This window comes from Giraffa tippelskirchi, chromosome 10, assembly GCF_054371585.1.
Source record: "Giraffa tippelskirchi isolate mGirTip1 chromosome 10, T2T-mGirTip1v1.2.pri, whole genome shotgun sequence".
NCBI classification, from domain to species: Eukaryota; Metazoa; Chordata; class Mammalia; order Artiodactyla; family Giraffidae; genus Giraffa; species Giraffa tippelskirchi.
In genome coordinates this window covers 89,217,478-89,242,566 of record NC_137284.1, presented here as the reverse complement: position 1 = coordinate 89,242,566, position 25,089 = coordinate 89,217,478, and the positions used below count along the sequence as shown (strand labels likewise).

The 25,089-nt window shown below is 38.7% G+C and overlaps 1 protein-coding gene across 4 annotated transcripts in view; it reads right to left on the bottom strand.

The window, feature by feature from the left end:
• MAGI2 (membrane associated guanylate kinase, WW and PDZ domain containing 2) overlaps window positions 1–25,089 on the bottom strand; it is a 1,446,920-nt gene that overhangs the window by 161,202 nt on the left and 1,260,629 nt on the right. For 2 of the 4 annotated variants that reach the window (XM_081535656.1, XM_081535658.1), the window contains exons 13-16: window positions 22,603–22,644; window positions 15,567–15,658; window positions 8,006–8,198; window positions 532–792 (exon numbers count right to left, since the gene is read on the bottom strand). In XM_081535656.1, the coding sequence (XP_081391782.1) occupies window positions 532–792; window positions 8,006–8,198; window positions 15,567–15,658; window positions 22,603–22,644 (588 nt within the window). The remainder of the gene's footprint in view (window positions 1–531; window positions 793–8,005; window positions 8,199–15,566; window positions 15,659–22,602; window positions 22,645–25,089) is intronic. The other 2 variants (XR_014067178.1, XM_081535657.1) reach the window with 1 other exon arrangement.

Below are 25,089 nucleotides of genomic sequence, written 5' to 3'. Positions count from 1 at the left end.
CTTTCCTCTGATTTCATTTTTAATAAGTAGCTGGATTCCTCTTTTAAAAATATTAAGTTAGATATCTGTCTACCATTTGAAGCCTTCCAATGGCTCCCAAGGATTTAGACTATAATCTACACTCCTTCCCAAGGGTGTGTGAGGCCCTGCACGGCCTGGCTGCTGCCAAGCTCTATGTCTTGGTTTCACATTGCTCATTCTATGGAACAGGAGTGCCCCTTTCCTCACATCAAGACTCCTACATCACCCTGCTTTATTTTCTTCCCAGTATAAAATGAATGAAGAGCTTTCATGGGGGTTGTGGGTTTGGGGGAACATCAGTGGTAGTCTTGCATTCTTTCTAAGCCAAAGTCAGCAATGTTTGACTGGTCAAGTGTTAAAGATGCCTTAGTTGTGCCCATAGCCTGTGACTTTCAGGCTTCACATTTATTTATGAACACAACAGTTCTCTGGTCTGCTTGTCTGGGATCCCCACTACCAGACAGTGAAAAGATGACCTCTTATTCAAAAGCAGGCAGAGTGCTCACTTACTTATAGTGGATCCAGACTCTGGCCTGTTCAGGGAGCTGATGATGACAAAGCCGAAACCCTCGTTCTCTTTGCGGTGAATGACCACGTCGCTGGTCTGCAGGCTGTGGGAGGCGAAGCCTTCGGGGGGAGAGGCGTTGCTGGTGGGGACGGCATGGTTGCTGTTGCTGTAGGTGTTGGTGTAGGCTGCGTAATCACTGCGAGGAGAACTATGGTGGGTCGACACGGAGCCTGGACTCCTCCCATTCTCTGGGCAGGGCTCCCCTGGAACACACACCATACACAGGTACGCGGTTATTTAGCCAGAGTCTGAGTGAACGAGCATCTCCTGTGCGCTGGGCACTGTTTCAGACACCTGCATTGTTACGAGACTGGTTGACTGGCTTCTATTCTCCCAGTCTCTGGATGTGATGAGTATTTAAAAGGTTACGAACCTGGTTATGGAGGTCCCTAGGTCTTCTCCCTTACCACCCTTCTCAGTAAATGCAAGTAAAACCCCTCCTCAAGTTCCCCTGTGCTTTGCTTGTTTATAAATTCTCCTTGGTAAAAGTACAATTCCCTAAGACAACACCTAGTTTGAAATATAGGGCTTCTTAGTTTCATGACAATAATTGATCTTAAGACAGATCATAAAAGATGGTAGACAGAATCCTAAACTGTACTACACATAAAACTTACTTAAAGAACTAGTATGAAATATGCATCTTCAAAGTCCACCCAAGGCGTTTTTTCAGTAGATACAGGAACAACTGAGCCCAGGAATCTAGATGAGGTTTCAAGGCCACACTTTGAGAAATGCTGATTGTAGCTGGGGCTAACAGGGGATGTCCATGTAAGGGACCTATTGCAATTTTACTAAACAGCCATGGTTTTATTTAACATTGTGAGACCCTGTTAGCCTGGAAGTGATAATTCACTTTGTAAAGGTTGGAAACACTTAGTTTGCTCACTCTAGGATCAAATCTAACAATGATATCAGGCTAAGGAATGATGAACTTCGAATCTCTATGGGAGGTGTTAGAAGCCTTGTTCATTTACATTCTGTATTATAAAATATAGTTTATATCAACCAGATAAACCAAGCCAATGCTTCCATGAGGAAGCAAGTATATTTACAGGGAGAAATGACAGAAAGTTGGCAGCCAAGAGAAGCTAGGTTTTAAATTGGAAGTTGATCTATCATCCAAGAAAGAATTTTGTTATTTTACAATAATACCTAGGTTCTGGTATTCTGATGAAAAAAAAAAAAAACTTAAGCAGGCATGTGGCATGCTGTAATTAGAAAAACGACCATTTCATCTCCATCTTACAATTTGATTCAGTTTAGTCGCTCAGTTGTGTCTGACTCTTTGTGACCCCGTGGACTGCAGCACGCCAGGCCTCCCTGTCCATCGTACTCAAAAGATATTTATGGAATAGAGGGACATTAAGATAGAAAATAGTGATGAAAATAATGATAATAATGATTCCTTTTTGGGTCTTTAGATATGGTTTCCTATTTAGCATACTGGAAGTTGTCTCATATGGCAAGCTAAAAATAATTAGCTAAAGTTCCAATGAGGGCTTCTTACTTAAGCTGCAATTACATTCTGAAATGAAAAATCATTTCATTTCAAAAATCAAAGTCAGTTCAAAAATCAGGGAGCAATAACACTGACTATAAGAGATGTTTTGTTACACTGATACCTAAAGAAAATGGAACTGCATTTACTAAAATACTCCGTTTTACAAATGATCTTTACAAAAATGTATTCATTTCTTGTCTGTAAGTACAAAATGAAGAAGATCCAGGCTGCTGCTTATTATCACTTGATAAATTTGAATTTTTCTGATATTTACTCAATCATGTTTTAATAAAATAAAACAAATAGATGCCATTCATCTGTAAGAAATATACTGAAGTGATAAAAGAACAACAACAAAATATGTCAATGTCAAAGCTTTTTCTTCTTTTCTACCAGAATTTCAAACTGCCTGTAAAATGAACCCTCTCCACTAGAAAACATCATCCAAAGACAAGCTGTTATTGTCTTGGTGAAGCACACATGTCCTTTATCAGTCCTTGCACAAGTTGGAAATAAAGTGATTAGAGATAGTCAGGAAGAAGAAAAACAAACAATTATTATGCTGCAACATTAAATTGAAAAGCTCCCCGAGTTATTGGACCAAATCAGTAACTAAACGTCATAGGCAGTGACAAGAAAGATCTCATTTTCTGGCTGTCATATTTTAGGGGGTTGAGAGCTGCAGTCGTCGGTACAGCAGCAACAAAGAAAAATTATCTGTCTTTGCAGTAAATGACTCACAGTGGCTCTGCCACTGGTTCTAAAGGGAGAAAGAAAGACAATCGTTGTCTAAGTCAATGCAAGTGGTCCCTGGGTGAGTGAAGGAGTCAAATACATTAACAGAATACATTTCTATTGCTTCTGGATGTCTCTTTCAGCCTCTCCAACAATGTTCTTTATCTTTAACACCATGAGCACATTTAAAACCAGGGAGTTAAGAAGACTTCCAACGATTGGCTTTGAGGAATAGAACTGATTCCACACCATTTTTCTACTTGGCTGTCTCTAGACCCAAATGAACCTGTCTTCTTTTCAACAACACTTTCTGGTATGGAGCATGAATAACATTGTTTTAGAATAATACAGTAAAATGTCAGAAAGTGACTAAATACCATGTGCATTTTTTAAAGAAATATTCACTAATTTCCAGCATCCCTGACTCATCCTTCTGGCTTACAGCCAAATGAGTATACAAAATTCAGTCACTTAATATCTACTCAAATCAAATAATTAACTTTTAGGTTTAGCTTCTGTTTGTCCTCACCAGTCATACTGGAAATCATCACTGTGCTGACTGGGAGAGACAGTCTGAGAAGGCAGGCATCACTGATAATGTCCTCCAGATGAGGTAGTTTTGACAAGAACAGTCAAGTGCTGGCCAGGAGCTGCTCCTGGTCTGCAAAACTATCAATGATTCCTGCACAGTGCTGGCCTAGACTTTGTTAAATAATTATTAAAATTAATTGGCAATGTTTTTAAATAGGGAGATTTTACAGAAAGCTGGATTTCTAGTTTCTCTTGAAATATTTGGCTCCTCTGTCTATGGGATTCTCCAGGCAAGAATACTGGAGTGGGTTGCCATGTCCTTCTCCAGGGGATCTTCCAGACCCGGAGATTGAACCTGCATCACTTATGCTTCCTGCATTGGCATGTGGGTTCTTTACCACTAGTGCCAACTGGGAAGCTTCCAATAATCAATCAGAGTTGGGCAATTGCTGCCCCCTTGACTGAGTATGAAATGTGCAAGGCCCCACAGTCTCAACCACTCCCCAGTGTCTCCTGTACATTCCTGATTTACTCATTCACCCGTGGAGTGAGGAGCATGAAGGGCCAAAGGGACTTGTTCAACCATAGTCCTTGTTTCCCTTCAAGATCACCCGGTGGGTATCAGAACTCTCAGACTCTGTAACCAAGCAGACCCTGCCTGCTTTCAGGGTGTGCCTGGGCCTCTTCTCAGGACTGTGCCCAGAAGTATGACAGCACTGCGGATGTGTGAGTCTTAAACAATGGCTGAGGCAATGGGGTCTGTGCATGGTAGAGCTTAGTTATGTGCGCTAGAGTGTCCACAGGCATAGTTCATCCCTGTGGTGCCTGGCAAGCTGGGGCCCTTCCCATGTTAGGGGCTGGCCCACCCACAGGCATTTGATTTTATGTACTCCTGTTTTATGCTCAACAGGGCAGACAACTTATTTAAACACTTACAAAGAATAAGGGACTGCATTTAGAACTGACAAAAAGCATAGCAGACAGGAGCAGGAAATTCACCAGTACCCTAAACACTGACTAAACTTTTCACTCAGTTGCCAAGAAGACTTTTCCCTTTCTCAGCATTGGGCCAAGAATCATACTTTCCCTTGAAAGTGAAAGTCGCTCAGTCATGTCCTATTCTTTGCGACCCCATGGCCTATACAGTCCATGGAATTCTCTAGGTCAGGTTTCTGGATTGGGTAGCCTTTCCCTTCTTCAGGGGATCTTCCCAATCCAGGGATCGAACCCAGGTCTCCCACATTGCAGGCAGATTCTTTACCAGCTGAGCCACAAGAGAAGCCCATACTTTCCTTTAGGTGTTAGCAAAAAGATGCTGGTAGCTTTAAGATGGACTTTAACAAGTTCTGATTGAGTCATAAGACTTTCTTGTACATCAGCTCTAGATTTACACTTTAGGAAATTCCTCAGAGACACTCTTCTCTCAGATGAATAGTGTGTATTCAAAATAATGTGTCACTATGTCGAGCATCTCAAAGCTGAGACATATAAATATTTATACTTTCAGTGTAACAATTAAAGCCACTCTTCTACTGTCCTTGGGGAAAAAAACAGCTAAATACTGGAGCTGGTGGCATGGATAAGACAAATCTCAAAGCTAGTTTAAGGTGCAAGATCTGTGCTAAAATTATCTGATAAAATTGGATACATCATTGGATGTTTTCATCCTTTACTCCACAATTTCTCACTTTCGAGTGTTTAGTTTGCCATTGTCTAATTGAAAATTTTGCCTTTCTATCTTTAGTGTGTTATGTATATAACATACATAATGTATATGTTAACATTTGAAGTAGGTTTCTCTGTTATTTTCATTTTTGCCCAATGTAACTAACTGGTCTATATTTCTCATAATCAATGGTTTCTTTTTTTTTCCTCTTGAGCATCAACTAGGAAACCACTGCCTAGTGTCTTCTGAGGTGAAGCAGGACATCTGTACAAGCCGAAGCAAGCATAAGGCTGAAGGGTATAATCTCCATGGCCTGCCTTCTTTCAGATCTTTTTCCATTACATTGCTCCTTTATGCAAGAAGTGGGTGATGCTGCCTGTCTTCTTGTTCATCTTCTGTCTCTTCATTATTTAGTCGCTCTTTTGACCTCAGCTTTGAACCATCTCATCATAAGCCAGGCTTGTACCCCAACTGCCTTGGCTTAGGAAAGCATAATAATTTTAACCATGATAATAAGAACCCTAGAAATGACATCTCCATTCCCATATCCATTTGCAGCTATCTCTTCTCACTGTTGAAGAAATGGCAGCTATGAAGAAAGGCTGTCTTCCTGTGCATATTTTTTAAATCGGTCCCATCCTATTTCTAGACATTGACTTCACTATCAAAGTATCCTTTGCTGAACTGAATTGTTTTTAATACTTATAAAGCTTTCAAGGAAGAGTGGGTTGAACTAACTTGGAAACTCTTCTGGTGTGAATGAGCAGTCTGCAGTAGAACATTTTCAGGGAGAAGGTGAGGGTGGGACGTTCTGGGAGAATGGCATTGAGACATGTGTATTGTCATATGTGAAACAGAGCACCATTCCATGTTCGATGCATGTGACAAGGGCTCGGGGCCGGGGCAGTGGGATGATCCAGAGGGATGGGAGGGGGAGGGAGGTGGGTGGGGGGTTCGGGAAGGGGAACACATGTAAACCCATGGCTGATTCTTGTCAATGTATGGCAAAAACTATTACAATATTGTAAAGTAATTAGCCCCCAAGTAAAATAAATAAATTTATAAAAAAAAAAAAAAAAAAGAAAAAAAAAAAAAAAAAAAAAAAAAAATTAAAGGCACTTGAAATGCACTTGAACGCCTAAATGAGTAAAGTTGGTAAGAACTGCATCAAAGAGCATCTTCATGGAAGTCACACAATCCAAAAATTGCAAGAATACATTTTTGCAGTATTTGGCATACACTCCAATAGCTTGGGTTGATTAGAACAAAATTTAATTTGCAATGATCAGCTGGTGGCAAGAAGAGCATGAAATTATGTTGGTGCACTGGTTTTTGCACTTTGCAATATATTTCCTTGTAAATCAGGTATCTTCCTAATTTATCTTTGGGTTACAGAACATATAACACAGCAAACGTTTTATTAAAAATCATTCTGGAGGGTGAGAGACAGTTAAATGTTAACTAAGCAAACACTGTCTTCCCTCCTGGCACCTCGCCCAAGGATAAGACGTAATTCAAGGTTCTTTACTTCACTGGGTCAAGTGGTCTGACATGAATTTCTGAAGACAAATGGCACCTCTTAGCAAAACCTCCATATGATGCAAGATCTACAGCAGTCTCTGCGGGTAAGGGCTCACAGTTCTGACTTAGCCTTTTAAGGGATGGCTCTTGTTTTAAATCTAGTTTCTAGAAGACTCAAAAAGGATTTTTAATTTGACTAGCAAACTTTATCTTCTTGAATGGTTCAGAGCCTGTAATTAGCTAGTGACCTTTTTAAAAATCCAAACGTGTTATGATAATAGCACATGTGGAAGAGTCCTTATGTTATGGAGTGACATTTGCTAAAGGTTGGTCTAATGTCTTTGAATTCACTGGACATGGGGTTGTTCATTGAGTGTGGAAGGCAACTGGAAATGGTATAAAGAAAGAAGCCCTGGCTGGAGAGATGGGTCTCTGCATGATCACTGATTCACTCCAGACCCCAGGGTGATATACTAAACCCCTGGGCCTTGATTTGTCATCTGTTACATGAAGGATTTCACTTTGCTCTTTCTAAGGTCCCTCCTAATTCTAGCATTGCCTTCTCCGTATGAGGAGCAGTAGGTAGCTAAGCAAAGAGGCCAGAAGACTCGTGGGGCAGGTGACGGCAGAACATCTTTGGAGTTGTCACTCCTATAGTTCACAGAGTAAAGCACCAGTGATTTGGAACTATATTCCCAATGTTACTGAGTACTCAGATGATAAAAAAAAAGTATAATGCTTGTAATGAACATAATTCTTACAAATATAAATCTTTTTTGGGGGAGTTGAGACATGGTAAAGAGAGAGAAACTGAATCATCATAATATGACTAAGAGGGCTGACTTTTAAAAGTATGTCTTTGTGGATTCCTTTATGAAGCTGAGAAAATGGTTGCAAAGGAAATAATTACTTTTAATTTCTCTGTTTCATAACTTTGGAGTTATATGAACTGTGTTTTCTCAGAGTGACATATAGCTGTATTTTTCTAAATCAGGGTAATCATTTTATTGTTACCTTTTATCAGGCTCTATAAAGGAAGCTAGTTTTCCATCCTAGTTGCGTTATTATGGTATCAAAACACTGAGGTTCTTGGCTTGTAAACACAATGAAGAACATTTTCAAAAGCTGTATTTTTCACTACTATAATATTCTTCTTATAACTAGCACCTACTAAAAAGCAAAGAGCATACAAATCTTAAATTAGCCCCAGGCTTTGCTAGGAATTTTTTAACGACTCCATGGAAAACATCAGCCTCAAAGACTGCTTAGAAATGTATTATACTAGTGAGGTGAAAATCTGCACTTTCAACTTCATTGTTACATTTGGAGTATCTAGGTTGGTCTTTTCCCTCATAATATGGAAACTGATTTAAAATGTTGTCTCCAGTGTCCTGACCGCGACTCACAAAGCATTGCATTACCTAACCCCCAACTCCTGCTGCTGGTTCGAGCTACCTACCTCCACATAGCACCTTTCTTCTCACAGTGAGGTTGACCTGCCCATTCCGAGCCGCATGGTGCATAAGGTCAATGACGTAGCGGTGGGTCTTTCCAGCCACTGGAATTCCATCCACATAGACGAGCTCATCTCCTGGGTGTAGGCGGCCATCTCTGTCAGCTGAGCCCATGGCAATGACAGCTCCGATCAAAATCTAGAGAAGCAGTGAGAAGAAAAGAACATTTATGTTTCAAACTTTCTTTCTTCCTTCCTATGTATGTATGTAGTAATTTAGTGGAATATTTTATACTCTCTTTCTACCCCCTGAGCATGTACTTGAAAAATGAAAAATGAGAGGCTGAAAGGATGCTCTTCTAACTCTTCCAGATTGCTAACTCCTCTTAGAGAAACAGATGTTTTGAACTTGCTCTTCATGGCCATAAAGTTTGGGGGACACCTGCTAACTGGCTCATAAGTTACCACCCTTAACTCCAAATGTCTGATGCTACTGGCACTGCACACGGGCTCTAAAATGAAACAAACTGGGGATGAAATCCTAGCTCCAGTTCTTTATTTGTGTGGCCACAGGCAAGGCCTTTGCACCTCTGCAAGCCTCAGTTGCTTCACCTGCAAAATGGGGAAATAAAATAATAGGACCTACTTTACGGAACTGTTGGGAGATGTGAAATAAACAGCACGTGGGAAGCATTTAACTTTGCTCAGGGTGCATAGTGAGCTCTTGAAAAGTGTCAGGGGAAACTAAGTGCTGTGTATTATTAAATTCAGATAAAGGTTCAAAATGCTTTTCATCTTTTAATTTCTATTTTGCTTTGAAAAGCTGGAGGTACGGAGAAAAAACAAAACAAAACAAAGCAGAATTCGTGGCTGACTTTCCCTGGACAGTTCATTTCAGTTCAGTTCAGTTGCTCAGTCAAGTCTGACTCTTTATAACTGCATGGACTGCAGCAGGCCAGGTTTCCCTGTCCATTGCCAGCTCCCAGAGGTTACTCAAACTCACTTAGAGTTGGTGATGCCATCCAACCATCTCATCCTCTGTTGTCCCCTTCTCCTCTCACCTACAATCTTTCCCAGCATCAGGGTCCTTCCAAATGAGTCAGTTCTTCGCATCAGATGGCCAAAGTATGGGAGTTTCAGCTTCAACATCAGTCCTTCCAATGAATATTCAGGACTGATTTCCTTTAGGATTGACTGGTTAGATCTCCTTGCAGTCTAAGGGACTCTCAAGAGTCTTCTCTGACACCACAGTTCAAAAGCATCAATTCTTTGGCACTCAGCTTTCTTTATAGTCCAACTCTCACATCCATACGTGACTACTGGAAAAACCATAGCTTTGACTAGATGTACCTTTGTTGGCAAAGTAATGTTTCTGCTTTTTAATACGCTGCCTAGGTTGGTCATAGATTTTCTTCCAAGGAGGAAGCATATTTTAATTTTATGGCTGCAGTCACCATCTGCAGTGATTTTGGAGCCCCCCAAAATAATGTCTCTCAGTTGAACAGATTATCTACTTTAAAAACTCAGTCAAATCTTCTCCAGGGACTTCCCTGGTGATTCAGTGGCTAAGACTCTGAGCTTCCAGGGCAGGGGGCCTGGATTCGATCCCTGGTCAGGGAACTAGATCCCACATGCTGCAACTAAGAGTTCATATGCTGCAATGCAGACTGAAGATCCTGCATACCGAAATGCAACCAAATAAATAAATAAAATTTAAAAAAATCTCCAGATTTTTGCTCTGTTTCTTTGAATATTTTCTAGGAGAACATCCCTACACAAAGGATGTCCCCAGTTCTGCCTGCTGCCTGCAATGCTCTGCTGTTAAATGACAACTGTATCAGGAAGTTTGGAGGTACACATTTGGGAAATGTGCATACTGTCATAAAACCTGAACTGGGGACTGCAATGAAAGGCACAAGTTAAGTTTTCTTATTTCCCATTAGAAACACTCCAATTAGTGTCCATTAGCAAGGCTTTTTTTTTTTTTTTTTTTCTGTCACAGAGGGAAGACAGTAGCACTAAGTACTTTAGTTTTGCTTTTAAATCTACAATTTTTCCAACTCATGGACAACAGAGTTCAAAGGAGTAGATTTTCTTTTCCCAAGCGGCTTAGGCTCACAGCATCTGAAAGCAGTGGGTATCATTAGTCTGATACTATTACAGAGGCTATATTCTAGGTTGTATTTTAAGTCTTTATAAAATGATCCTTTGTTCACAGATTGATTTCTTTCAGACACTAATTTCTCTGAAATCTCAGATCTGTGGATTCCAGTTAATTTGCAGTTGGTCCATCGTGACCAGCAGGCTTACATGTCTTCAGGTTTGTCTTCCTACCTGGTCACACTGCTCAGTGTGGTCTGTCCACACAGCCACCAGATTTGAATGTCCAGGCCTTCTCAGTTATATGCGAAATTATGGCCTGGAGAGTTTTCTTTTCCTCCTGAGGACTTCATATTCTTGGTTCACTGAACAGAAATGAAAATCCACCCTCCCCCCACCACAGCTATTTTTTCCCTATTCCTGGGGGATGGGAATAGGGAAGTGGGGAGTAGGTTTGCTTCCATGTTGAATATTGGTGCTCCGATGACTGATTCATTACTGCTGTCATGAACTATGCCCATCTGCTGTAGTCCAGCAGTCAGGCAGGCTTCTGATATTTTCCATTTTCCCTTATCATCATGCCAGCCTGAATTTACGAGTTTCTTTCTAAAGATGGTCCAATCTAGTCTTCAAAAGATTCAACCCACTATGGAGCACTTCAAAGATTTAGTAAGTGCTTTGTGCAAAAACCAGTTAAAATGAATGTTTATGTTTTTCCACTGCCCTGTGAAGAGCTGCATTTGGCTGGGTTAGCCCAAAGAAAATGCTTCAACCTTTAACTTTCTTGTGTGCCTCAGTGGGAGAGCTTACAGCTAGGAATAGAGAAAAAATGGCTAGTGAAATTCTTAGCTTAATTACCACCATTGAGCTGTAATTTTGATTCTAACTCATGAAAAGGAGTAAAAAAATAGGTTACAACTAAGAGCTAACATTGCAATTGGGCCCTCTACAAAAATAGCAAAAACAAAATTTCACTTCGGAAAATTCTCACACCTCTCCTGCTGTGGGAAAACAGCAAAGAAATACTCTTGAAGTTATCTTCCGTATGACTAGTTTAACAGCATCCATTAAACAGAGAATCCCAGTAAAACATCTGTTTTTTCTATTTGCTTGCTGTGATATGAAGTACTCTCCTCACTAAGCAATTCATTTATCTAGCAAATATTCATGGAGTTTAGGGATGCTTCTAGGTGCTAGGAACCCTTCAGTGAACAATAAACAAAAATCCCCATCCTAAAGAGTCATTCCAGTAGTCAGACAGTAAAGAAACATAAAAAAAATATGTTGTGTGTTAGTAGGCATGTACCGTGGAAAAAAATACACCAAGGTAGGATGTTGGGTGGGTGTCAACTTTGTGGCTGAGGTGGTGGTAGGGCAGATTAGAGCAGGACTCATTGAGAAGCTGACATCTGAGCAAAGACTGAAGTTCACTGGACACACTTTTTTTTAAACTTGAAGGTTTAATCTTCAATCTTCAATTTGTTCCACCAAATCTTACATATTCACTTATAGTGTATTCAACATACTACTTCAACATAGCTTATTATGTATATTGCATAATTATTATATGTATATGTATTATTATATAATTAGATTGTATAATCCATCCTCACTTGTTTCAGAAAAAAGTTGCTCTGGTTAAGAAACAAGCTTGCGCTGAGTTGAGCATGGGGACTGGAGTGGCGTTAGGGCTGCTCGCCCATGAGTCACATACATGAGCCACACTCGCTCCTTCCTTCAGGAGCTGCTGCCTTTGCTGGGAAGAGGCTGACCACCTACACTGTCTCTGCTTCTGGCTCTCATGCTGCTGGTGTCCTTTAGCCTTTGGCCAGTTTGCACCTTCGTGCCCTGTGTTTCACTGCTGACACAGAGTCAGCTCTGTGTATCTATTCAGGAAAGAAAATAATCCACTTTTTTTCCCCTTTAATTCAAATATGCTTTGTACACTTGACACATTTGAGTAGTTTATTTCCTATCTGCCACTGGAACTGCAGGGACTAGATAATCTATGATTCCTTCTTGCACTGTAACTCACATTGACTTCCATATATATATATATATATATATATATATATATATATAAAATTATATAAAATGTATATATATTCTTCTGTTCATCTAAGTTCTTGAAAACATACCTCAGAATATCTGATCCTTTAAATCAGTAAGTCTCAAACTTTACGGTGCACATGAATCATACTGTGTGCTTGTTAGAATTCTGCATTTACCCTGAGAGCCTGATTCTACAGGCCTGGAGTGGCACCTGAGACTCCACAAGCCTACGAAGCTCCCAAGAGGTGCTGGGTGGCTCTGGTCTCTAAATCTGACACACTCTGAGTAGTAAGGTTCTGAGTGTTCTCATTTGGTCCGGTGGCCACAGAGTCTATGGTATCACCGGTCATGTTCTATGTTCACTGAAGGACCTTCCCTCTGGTGCCTGGCTTGAGCCTCCTGTCCCATTGCACTGGTCACTTCCAAGTCTGCTGAGTGCATGGTCAGGGCTCCCTGACCCATCAGTCTATATTTTCCTTCTGGCCTTGGTGACCCCTGGCTCCACTGGTTAGTGAGCCTTCCCAGCAAACACTCCACTCCTCACCTCCCTCTGACCTCACTGGATCCTTCAACCTCTGAGGACACTTCAGCCCCACTCATCAGCTTTCTCACTGGTCTTGAGAGAGTTCTTTATCCTGCCTCTCTTGCTTTGGCCCTGAAGGAACAACTCTGTGGAAAAACAGATCAAGAAAGACCCTCCTCTTTCCCAACCAACCCCCCCGCCCCACATTCTCCAAACAACTGATCTGGCCTTATCTTTTCAACTGTCTTCTCTAAAAAAGCAAAAGAAGCAAAACCTCTACAGCTCTACTTTATCTTACAGGCTGTAAGGGCACAGAACAAAATGAAGTATTTGAATTGAAATAATAGCAATTCACATTCAAGTGGTTGATATCCCCATAAGCCAGGGAGAAAACTAACACACACACACAAAAGAGAACAAAAACTAAGAAACAAAACCCAAACCACCTCTGCAGTCCTTTGAGTTAGGCTTTAATTCTTTCCCAATACTACCTAATGTCAGTCTAAACCCAGCAAGTCTGATCTGCAGTAATTATACCCAGGGCAACTTGACAAGGTGGCAAGCAGATTTCAGGCTCTTGCTTTCTGAAACTCTTTCACAAGTTTGCACTGGACCCTCATGCCAAGGCCTACGTCTATCAGCTCTCTTTCCACGCACAGTTTTTCTCCACACAAGCCTTTCTCCACTGCAGTGTTTTCCAAGCCTTTTCATTTTGATGCTTTCCCATCTCTTTTCAGATCACAGCTGGAAATCTCATTTTCATTCCTTTGTGGCAATTTTTTATTTCTTTCTATCTCTATTGTTATTTAACTGTGAAAAGTATTTCCTCTTGCAGGAAAAATGCCCATACGCTTTGTTTGAGCTAGGGTCCTGCTGTTCATTATTTGCCAAAAGCCGTGCTGTCGTGTTTAATGTGCACCATGAGATATCAATACCATTTCATCTACGTGGAGGCAGAAACCCTCTGATATAATTTATGAGACCTCCTGCGGTTTGGGACCAAGTCACCTCACACGCCTCTCCCTTTGTAGCACAATAGCAACTAAATGAGGCTAGTGCATTTTGTTTGCATGTTATCTCTGGACTTACAGTGGAGGAAAGCAGGAAGGAAAGGCACACGGGAGATCTTTATGGTAGACTCACCTTTCCTGACATGGTCTTTCGGAGGTGCAACATTCTGGCCTTCAAGATATTACATTCTGGCTTTGAATGCAACAGGGAGATTTAGGCTTCTACTTTATGGTTTAACTGTAAAATTGTAACTTGCAGCCTGATTGTGTTTTAAATTATTCAAATGAAAGAATAAACCAGAGTAAATCCAAATAAATGCAATAAGGATAATCAGCAAAGCTTGTAATCTGAGAAGGCTTATCGTAAATACTGGATGCCTGCCCACTGGAGCACAAAGTCAATGTTCAGAAGGGTTGGGAACCTGAGATCCTGTCTTCCCACCCAGTAGAAAGCTGTTCTGAGGCTGGATGGTGACCATACTGCACTCACACACCCGAGCTTCATTCTGAGCAATATGTGTTTCATTTGGGTAACAATTTCATTGTTTCTGTTGTTACTGCTTTTGTGCCAGGTGAGGTTCAACTAGGCCTTTCCCTTCTTGAACCAGCTGATGCTATACCTTCCCTGTGACTTAGTCATGCAATCCCTTTTACCTCTGAAGAGGGGGAGATGTGTGAAGGGAATACGGTGCTGTGAATATGGTGCTAGTTTACCCACAAAGCAGACAAGCATGAGCCTATAGGGGTAGGAGTGTCCAGCAAAGTAAGCAGTAAGAATTGTGTATCTCAAAGACTGTATTGAAGTAAGCATTATGAGAAGAACTGGAACTTTGTTATTTCCTCTTACATTTATTTTGCAGTTTAATCTTTTACTTGCATTTATATATAGGAAAGGACTTGATTGTATTTCAGGGCCTAAAGACCATTTATGAACCTGACTCAGTCTTGTGTGTGTGTATTAGTCACTCGGTCATGTCCGACTCTTTGCAACCCCATGGACTGTAGCCCCCCAGGCTCCTCTGTCCATGGAATTCTCCAGGCAAGAATACTGGAGTGGGTAGGCATTCTCTTCTCCAAGGGATCTTCCCAATCCAGGGGTTGAATCCAGATCTCCCGCATTGCAGGCAGATTCTTTACCATCTGAGTCATTAGGGAAGCCCAACTTAGTCATACTAGGTATTATTTAAGGTACATCCTTTGTATCATAAAACACAATGAGTATTTTATGGTTGTTATTTTAATACATGGTCAGAAGTATAGCTTTGCTTTTTTTTTTTCCTGTATATTAATGAACACTGTTTTTATGTTTTCACTCAGATGTATTTATACAGAATTTCTCCAGAGCCCTTTCCAAATTCCCAATATTGTGTCAACTGAAGCTGAGCTCGTGAACATCCTCTAACTGTAATCACCTAATTCAAATCTGGTGAGACTCTGCAGTGTTGAACTTGATTTTACTTATGTTGATACCCATGTTTTCTCTCCCCTGTAGTTCTGATTGAAAACATACACAGTTCTGTGGTTCTGAATAATCTCCTCACATATATCTTCTGTCATATTGCATGTTTATCTGTGAGCTGCTGCCCAAAGAGACTGGGGGTCCAATACAATTAAATAACTGAAATATTCAAGAGGAATCCAATCCATTCTAAGAAAGAGTAATGTCTCTCTCTTAAGGAAATGTGCACTGATGTATGATGATATATTGGCATGGAAACACTGGCAAGTTTTGGAAACTTAAATAGCAAGAAACACAAAACTCAGAAATTTCTATGTGAGTCCTAAAAGACTTCCTTTTTCATATCACACTGAATGATATTTCACCTCAGCCACACATATACAATATAACCCAAAGTGTAGAAATAAAGATAATTCAACTCACAGGCTGTCCAGGCTCATCTCCCCCGAGGATTCTGAAGCCAAATCCAGACTCCATCCTGCGAAGGTGAACATCCAGCTCCTTATAATCTGGACCTGGCATAAAGGAGATCCCATTGAGTAATGAATCCTGCCTCTTCCCCAACCCCTGAGGAACTGGACACACCAATGATAAATTAATTTTGTGGATGTGATTAATGAGAGTGCTGTTAAGAGTCAGTGACAAGCACAGAAATAAAATATATATATATATATATATATATATATGGTGACAAAAAAATTAGGTAGTCTCTGGATTAACAGTGACCAGCCAAGGACATTACTAGTGTATTGCCATAGGCAGTAAGAGCACACACATTTTCTGGGTAGGGTTGAGGGGAGGGGGGATCAATGCCTCTGTAATTCTTTATTTTCCTGAAAGCATTGAGATTGCCCTTGAAGATTGGCTGCCACTTTGGGGATGTTACTCTGACTAGGATGATTGTTTTAGAAGTATGAGAGAATAGATGGCAACACCCTGGAACTACCTGGTAAAGGATAGTCTAGTAATTTACTAATAGCTATTTATGATTTGATGTGTCCCATTTAGTGTGTGTGTGTGTATGTGTGTGCGTGCGTGCACGTGCATGCTGGGGGTTATAAACTTATACCTAATAGAAGTTGTCTCTTTTAAAATTGTTAAAGTTAGAAAACATAAAATTGAAACTGTTCTCTATTGAGGTTTGAGTGAAGTTTTAATTTCTTGAAAAGCTCCTTTAGGTTTCTCATAACATATTACTAGAAATTTACCTGAGTTTCAGTGAACTCGTATCCCTCAAACATTTTAAAATATGGAAGCCGCTAGTAGACTGACTGCTGACTTCATCAACACATTCAAAATAAAGTTGACGAGGGATACTTTTCTGCAGTTAGCCGAAAGAACGGAAATGTACTTAAAAATAAGCTGAGAAATTCCTTTGAATGTCATTTTCAATTTTAGAATAAATAAGCTAAAATCATAAGAAATCTTTTGACTTTTTAAGGAGCGTAGGATTTAAATAGGATTTAATCTTCTCCCTTGCCTTTGGCCCTTTGAATCTTCTTCAGGGGCAAATATCTCAATCACGAATGGGTTGTGCATACTTTCAAAACCGCTGTTAGGATGTTAATCAATAATCAGCAACTTTGGGGAATACTTATTAATGCCATCCTTTGCTTAAGAAATATTTGTGATCTCTGGGCCTTAATGGTTTAAAGGCGGTATTAAAACCGACAGAAGCAATTATTCCATTGAATGTTAAATTCTTATTATTTTATCAGGATGGTTTTGGAAATTGGGATGGGACTTCAGATGAGACTCCTCATGGGACAGGAAGCTATGTCTTAGTCATTTGGATGTACAGTAATAGTCATAGTTGGTGATGGCCTGGCGAATCTTTTCTAGAGTCTATAGTAAGTGAAGCTGCTGAAGTGAGACAGTAAACAAAGTGCAATGATATGGGGCTTGCCTTTGTGTCCTCCCACCTGGCTGTGATTTCCCAGTAATATGAGGAAGTCACGTCACTTACTTCTGAAATTTAGGCATAAGTGTGTGTCTAGTGCTCTCAAGGGGAAAAAAAAAAGCTGAATCAGGAACCTATGTACATATGTATATATCACCCAAGACTATGACTTTCATGTCCTTTTATGGCCAGATGCATGTATAACCAAAGGCCTTCCCAGTCAATGATGAATATAAAACTCAAAGAGTAATAACCAACTGAATTTCCACATCCATTAGTCATCCTTTATGAATCGTACAATCATTCATATTTTAAAGATAAGACAACTTAGCAGAATTCAGTTCCTATTAAACAGTTAATTAGACTCATGTGGTAAAAGGAAAATGAAAACTTTGCCCTATATTCTACAAGTCTCAATTGACTTTTGAGCTAAGTTTATCCCGAGATCTAGAACATCATATATGAAATCACATATTAGGGAGTGTGCTAAAACTTCAGGACTCTAGAGCAGGTGGAACAGCCCTGCAAAACCATAGCAGGTATCTATACTCCTCCCAAGGGAGGCAGAAAGGCAAAGGGAGATGACAGACGATGCCCAATCACTGTTCAAACCTCTAAAATTTGGTTATGGTATGAATGCTCACATCAATCTCTTCTTTAGGTTACTTTAGGCTTAGTGGACTATAAACCATATGTATATAAAAATTACAAAGAGAGCATGATACACTTTTGTCACTTAAAATGACAGAACAAGCATATGTTTAACCAGAACCTGCCATCTAGCTGTAGATATTCTCATTTTTGCATCGCTGCTGAGTATGGTGAGAAATTGTTCCTCCAGTGGCTTCAGCACCAATCCATACTGCATGAGGAGCTCTAAAAGGAGTTTACTGTGTGATCCATTTTATTTGCTAAGTGAAACTTCCCCCCAAGGAAATGCTGAAATTGTAACAGTCCCAGTAATGGAATTTTGAGATTGCCAACGTACTAGGGAGTTGTCTTGTGTCAGAGAATCCTGTGATACCTGGGAGAATTGGAAAGCTTTTCCTTAATGAATAATTCAGGACACTTTTTTAATTAGGAGAAAAATACAGATGTTTGCTAGTTAGTTTTATTTAACTCTAAAGAAGTAAGCAGAGCACATATTTTCTTTCCCCTGTTCTTTGTATGCACTTTGGTGACATTCTGATCTCTTGACTATTGCTCTGACTGCTCTGATTTCAAACATGGGGCAAAACATGCCAACCACATCATCTTCACCTTCCATTCTTCCAGGCCGAGGTGGCTAGTTTCATGGTACATGTATGCATAGAGAGAAGCAAAGAGAGACCCATTAGAGAAGTCTGCCACAGACGTGATTTTTTTTTTTTTCTTTGTTAATTTTGGAACACAGACTCAGAGGCTGCAGGGCATGGAAACCTAAGAGAAATAGCCAACTGGATAAAAAAGTTTAAATGATAGATTGTGCCTTAAGGCATTAGTATTGTGTGTGTGTGTGTGTGTGTGTGGGTGTGTGTGGGTGTGTAAGGAAAATAAGAGCTTTCAGAAACACAATTTTTCTTTGGTTTCTCCTTCCTTCCCCCTACCCATCTGAGTCTGGCTTTAGAAAGTAACTAAAATTACATGCACAAAGCTTGAAACGTTACCCTTCCTCCCCACTTTGTTAGCTCTCTTGAAAGATTATGATGTTTCTGACACTCTTCTTCAGTTGCTTTTCTGGTTTAAAACGACTGTAACATGCTTTATCTCTTCCCCTGTCAGTGTAAGGACTTCAAGCAAAGAAATTCAAGGGCCAGTCTTCATCCCTCTGTTTCACAATCCTCACTTCTCTCTCCAGTTGGTTTACAAACCATGTACCTAGCAGGTTGTTAGATGAGGGGGTTGGGTGAACACTCAGTGGGACCTGAGTCACTCGATGTCACTCAGTCATGCCCCCACCAACATTCTTTTTTTCTTTCTTTTCTGCCTTATTTTTTCTGTATTTACAATCTTTTTTTTTTTTCCTTCTTTTTCCTCTTCTTTTTTTGTTTGCAAAACCATCAGAGGTGCTCCCAGGCATGGCTTGGTGCAACTCAAGATGGGGCAGTGGTTGTGAAGAAATGGACTAAAACAGTCAGAAAACTCTTTGGATGTTGGCGTTCAACGGTTGGCCATGGCCAGTGTTGCTGGTTCTTTAGACATGGGTCCTGGGATCCTCGGGCATTATGAAATAAAACATCTGAAGATCCTTGTCCCAGGCGGGACTTTCCATGACTTCTGAGACAAGCTATGGGGATGGAATTTACAAGTACTGATTAATCCTGGGATCTCACTAATATTGAAAAAACTACATCCAGGTAGCAGGGCAACCTCTGTCATAATAAAGAAAAGCAGAATTTCAAAAGCTGATTCTTATTTTGCATTAAGACTCCAGGAAGACTTCACATGCTATATGTACCCTTGGTCTAGCTTCTGAAAGACATGGCTTCATGCAGAGTTTTAGGGAAAAGGATAGGTGACTGAACGCAACTGATTAATTTTGTGAACATATTCAAGCTTCAAAAATGCAAAGAATGGCATTTTTATGGATTAATTTGGCACATGGGATGCTGCTGTAAACATGTCAATTAAATTCTGGTACTTGAATCCCCTTTCATGTTTTAATTAAACATAAGCACCATGGGCTTATTACCACAGTCTGGCACAGAGAATGAATTCATTCAATATTTTTTCTACTGGAAATTTTTTTTTTTTTTTTTTTTTGCTTTTCCTCATAAAGAAATCTAGGAAAGACAGTACTAGGAAGGAATCAAAGGTAGTTTCCAAAGAACTCCAGATACAGAAAAAGTTAAACAGGAATTAAATAACTTTTATTGCTCAAATCTAACATTACCAGATCAATAACTAATACATATCTGCCTTAAAAGAATCACTTCTCTCCACTTTTTTCTCTTTATAACCTTTGGTGATATGAACATGGTCAGACATGGTTTAGCCATAGTAGAAGCCATCTCCCACTCTGCACATGGGTCTCTTCAAATAACCAGAATTTTCAGATTAAGGCAGATTTTCCCATCCTAAATACTCCCCTGCTCTCCCCATCCTTTTCTCTCTTGGATGCAAGCCTTCCCTCTTTCCTCTCTGACTTACTCTTGCCAGTCTGGTTTCTGTGCTCTTGGTATTACTGAACTGCTCTAAGGTCACTGATGACATCCTAATGAGCAAATCCAGTGGCCATTTTTTCTTTGCTCATTCTGCTTGATTTCTGGGTCTCATTTAATACTGTCAACACATCCTTTATGATCCTTGATTTCTTTTGTTTCTAAACAGGAAAAGATCTCCTCCCAGAAGCAATTTCTAGTCTTGGTTTCTGTGATACTCCATGCCCTGGTTTTCTTGTCTTTGGGTGGAGCTGTCCACTCAAAAGCCCCGACTATGGATGCATTGTTTCTTCTTAACATTCTACTCTGGTGATGGCATAATTATCTTTGTTTGTTTATAATATTCCATTATGAATAGCATGCATGAGTTGCTAAATAAATGTGTCTTAAATTTAATTGTTTCCAATCTAGTGAACCTGAAAAACCACAACACTATTCTACTATTGAGATTTCACTTAGCTTCCTAATTACATTAGGACTTCCTACCATCAATTTTGCCTAGGCATCTTATGCAGTTAAAGTTAGCAAAATACCTTACAATTATAATAAACAGATCCAAGTCAAAATCATGACAAACAGCTTGATAAAGAACATTTTATAAATATGAGAAATAGTATAGAAGATCTATTTATTTTGGATGGAGCCATAATTTTCCATAACTTGTGTGGACACTTAACAAAATATTTGGATTGGTTCTTAACCTGAAAATCTGGATTGCATGGTAGTATAATACACTCAAACTATATTAAAACTTTCCTCTTTCAAGTAAATATATATTTTGGAATAATTTTGCTCATATATCAAGGTTATCTAAGTTATTATATAAATGTAGTTCTTCTCTTTCTTCTTTTGTTTTTAAATAAAGTACATTCAGAAGCTGAGAAATGCAGAAAATGTGCTTGTTGTGGCCGTAAGCTAAGATTCAGAATCTCAAATTAAATATTGCCTTCATTTTGCACCTATAATTACTAGGTCTCATTTTCCCTCTGGTTATAAGATACTCTTAAAAACTACAAGGATTTTATAGTTGGTATAAAATATATATTATTATATATATATACAAATTGTTTAATTTATAATATAATATATATAATTATGTTTTTAAAAATTTCAGACAAAGCTAAACCAAATACTTTATGCATTATCTGAGGACAAATTGCTGAGCAATATCTTCTATATTTTCTACAAATCCAAAAAAAATGACATGGAAACTTATAGAATGAAATGATCTCAAGCACATATATTCTCCAAGGGGTGTTAGAACATGCTGAGATGGATAATGAGCTGTCATCATGGAAACACTCTAGAGATGTGTGTTGTGAGCCCACAGACCTGAAATAGTACTATTATTATGAAACATTCTTTTCTACAATTGTTTCAGTATTCTAGCTTTCAATCCAGTGGTATAAACAGCTGTTCAAAGTTCTTCTTTAGAGTAAGAAGATCTAAATCTTTCTTTTCTTCATTTCCATAAAATTAAATATTTCAGCCTAAACCAAATTAATAAATATCTTTTCAGAATAATTAGGTCAAAAAATTTTAAGTAATCTAATTATTACTAAAAGCTCTTAAGCTTCAAACTATTCTATTCTAACTTAAAATACTATCAAAATGTAGCACTTTATAATTGGCATGGTTTTAAAAAAATAAATGGCTATCAGTATTTAACTGATGTGAAAATAATTTCATTCTACCTTAGTAAAATTTCTAGTAATTTTTAAGTAAAGTGATTTCTAGTAAGTTCTATGGAAATGTCTAAATTGCAAAATTTTTGAGATACTCTAGCTTATTTCAATTATCTAGTCCAGTGCTGATCAATAAAACAAAATGTAAGCTACATAGGTAATTTAATTCTAGTAGCCATATTTTAGAAAGCAAAAAGAAAGATACAATTTTAATATTATGCTTAACCTGACATATCCAAAATACTATTTAAGTACTAACACAAAAATAATTAATGAGATATCATACATTTTTTTTTTCTTTTTTTTGGTACTAAGTTTTTGAAATTCAGTGTGGATCTTACACACTTCTTACAGGACATCCAAACTCAGAGGGGCCACATTTCAAGCACCTAGTAGCCACAAGTGTCTGGAAGCGTCTCAACTGGATAGCGTGATTTAGTCAATCTGACAGCTTCCTTTGGCACCTGGTTTTTTAATCTAGTCTTCTACTAAAGCATTTTATGAAAGAACTTAATGAATAAGTGATTGTTTTCCTTTGACTTTTGTTTGTTTCCTTGGCTGCCATATAGGTCAAATTTGATGAGACTTGCCCTCTACCTTAAATATATGCTTATGGGGTGAGTGAAATTAGCACGGTGATTATACACTAAAAAACTGATACTACTCAGAATGATTTGTTACACAAAATGGAAGACATTTCATTCACAGGACTGTGAGTACTGAGGAATACTTGCCAGAAGAATCCATTCGAAAACTGGTCCTTGGTGGCACTTGTTCTGGATGGGAAAATGGGGAATTAAAATTGAAATTCATTTATGGCATTTAAAAATTCATCTTTTTTTTTTTTTTTTGGTTGCAATTAGAACTCACCCCCAATCTTTTTCTTGTGTTTCATGATTTTTTCTCTAAAATCCATGGAGTTAATGGACAGATTTACCCTGTTTTACGTATATGAATATGTCTATAAATGTATCTCTTTCACATGCAGGCAAATGCCTGAATTCTTTCAGATCAGAATGGAAAAAAAAGATCACCATTTCCAAAAATTAAGCTTTGATTCTGATAAGAATGCTGATTTGAAAGTAAAGTTAATCCAGAACCCAAAATATGCACACAATAAATAAACATCTTTGAAATCACATTATGATATTGTGTCATCAAATATCAAAATGGAAAGTGAAAACTTCAATCAATGATTATGCTGATTTATGTACACCAGTCCAAATATTTTGATCCTTATAATTATTTGGATAGTTGAAGTTATGTATAAATAGTTGAATAAAATTGGTTTATTTTAGCAATAGGGATCCTTCATGAGAACTATGATACCATAACATGTTACATATAACATAAAAGTTTATGGACATGAGTGTAAAATACTATATATATTCTATAATGTGCATACGAAATACTATGGAAAAAAATGGGTATTTTATCATTAAAATTAAAAAATTAGAAGACCAAGTTCTGATTGCTTTCTTACTGAGCTTTGTTTGCTTCACTATTCAACACTGAAAATGAAATAGAAGCCTCTTGAGGGCGATGACAAGGCTTCCCCAGGGTACCCTGCACAGCTAGTCTCACTCGCTGTGGGGAGAAGGAAACTCCCTGCTAGGCAATCTGCATTTTCACAGGAAATTAGCTCTCCAGCAAAACTGTTATTTTTTAAAAAACCTCTCTGTTTAGTGTAACTGCTTAGGACTATGAATTGAGAAATATTCTTTAATCATAAAGATAGAGCTATAACAGGGATGGAAGATCGTGCCCTTCTAAACATTTCCATTAGTTGTAAAAGTGACATCATAATCTTTATACTATCATAATCTCACTAGGACCTACTTGCCATCCAGCAATTACACTCAGTTTACTGCAGCCCCGATGGTCTTATTTTTAATCATGAAAGTACTTTGGGTTACATTGTCAACTTGTGCTACCACCAAAATGCTTTGACAAACTAACTTTCAATCAAGGACTGATTTTAGAATTTACTTCTCGAATTTCCATCCCCTTTTATCCCCTGTCTGAGTCCCAGAGCATTAAGTTTTAAACTAGTGAATTAAATGAATTTATAAACTATCAGGTTGAATCTAATTTCTAAAATACAGGGGAAAAACGTATCTCCAACCTAGCTTTTATTTCACTATCATTATTACTTAGCTATTTCTTTCTCTATTAAAAGGAACCTGTTAGAAATATAATACCATAGTTATTTACAAAGTTACTGAAAAATATTATTTTTGAAATTAGATTTCCAAAATAAAATTTACTTATGAAAAACAGCAAGCACACTTAACTGGATTTACTGACTCCTTTACCAACATACTCTAACTGCAAAGTGATGCACAATGTGATATATCAGAAACTCCAGCTGAAAGGCAATTTTTTTCCACAGATTAAACCATAACATAAATTATAGTAAAGACAGCAATAATGATTTTCCTGAACAAAGTACAGGAAATTAACCTTCACTGTACAGTTGCAGACTTTTTTTAATGCTCATTTCCCTCATGAAGTGTTTTTTTATCTTTGTAAATTTTATTTTATTTCTGACTGTGCTGTGTGGCATATGAGATCATAGTTCCCTGACCAGGGATCGAACCTGCATGCCCTGCATTGGAAGCATAGAGTGCTAACCACTGCATTGCCAAGAAAGTCCCAATAGAGGATATTTTAAATGATGATGCTATTAAATTTTTCTGGTCTTTTTATGATTCTAATGTTACAGTCACTGGTAAAAGTGTCTGAACATTTACATATCATCTTATTTTGATTTTTCACTAAAATAAGATAGTGTTCCAGAGAACATTTGTGGGTGGTACTGTACTATCCATAGGCCACTGGACACCAGCAATCTCCAAGCACATGTGGCCAGGGCTTGATCTAGCTGTGTTCAGACATGTGGATGTTCTAGAAACCAAGGTAGCTGTTTATGATTACTGAATAGCTGCTTGCTGCTATGGAAGCCATCACTTTATCTAAACCTTCCCTAAACTATTGGTGTTTCCAGTTTGACTGTATTGAATATTTAGTCACAAGGGCAAAGGAGACTGGAGACAAGAAGGCTCAAGCAGAAGCGCTTGCACGGGCTGTGGAGCTCTGGTTCTGAGCTCAGTGCATCTTGTGCATCTATCTTGTGTGCTGTGGTCACACCATTGGTTTCCATTTAGGGTCTCAAGTGATGTGTTGCAGTGAATAATATTTTTACACTACCCCAGCTTTCC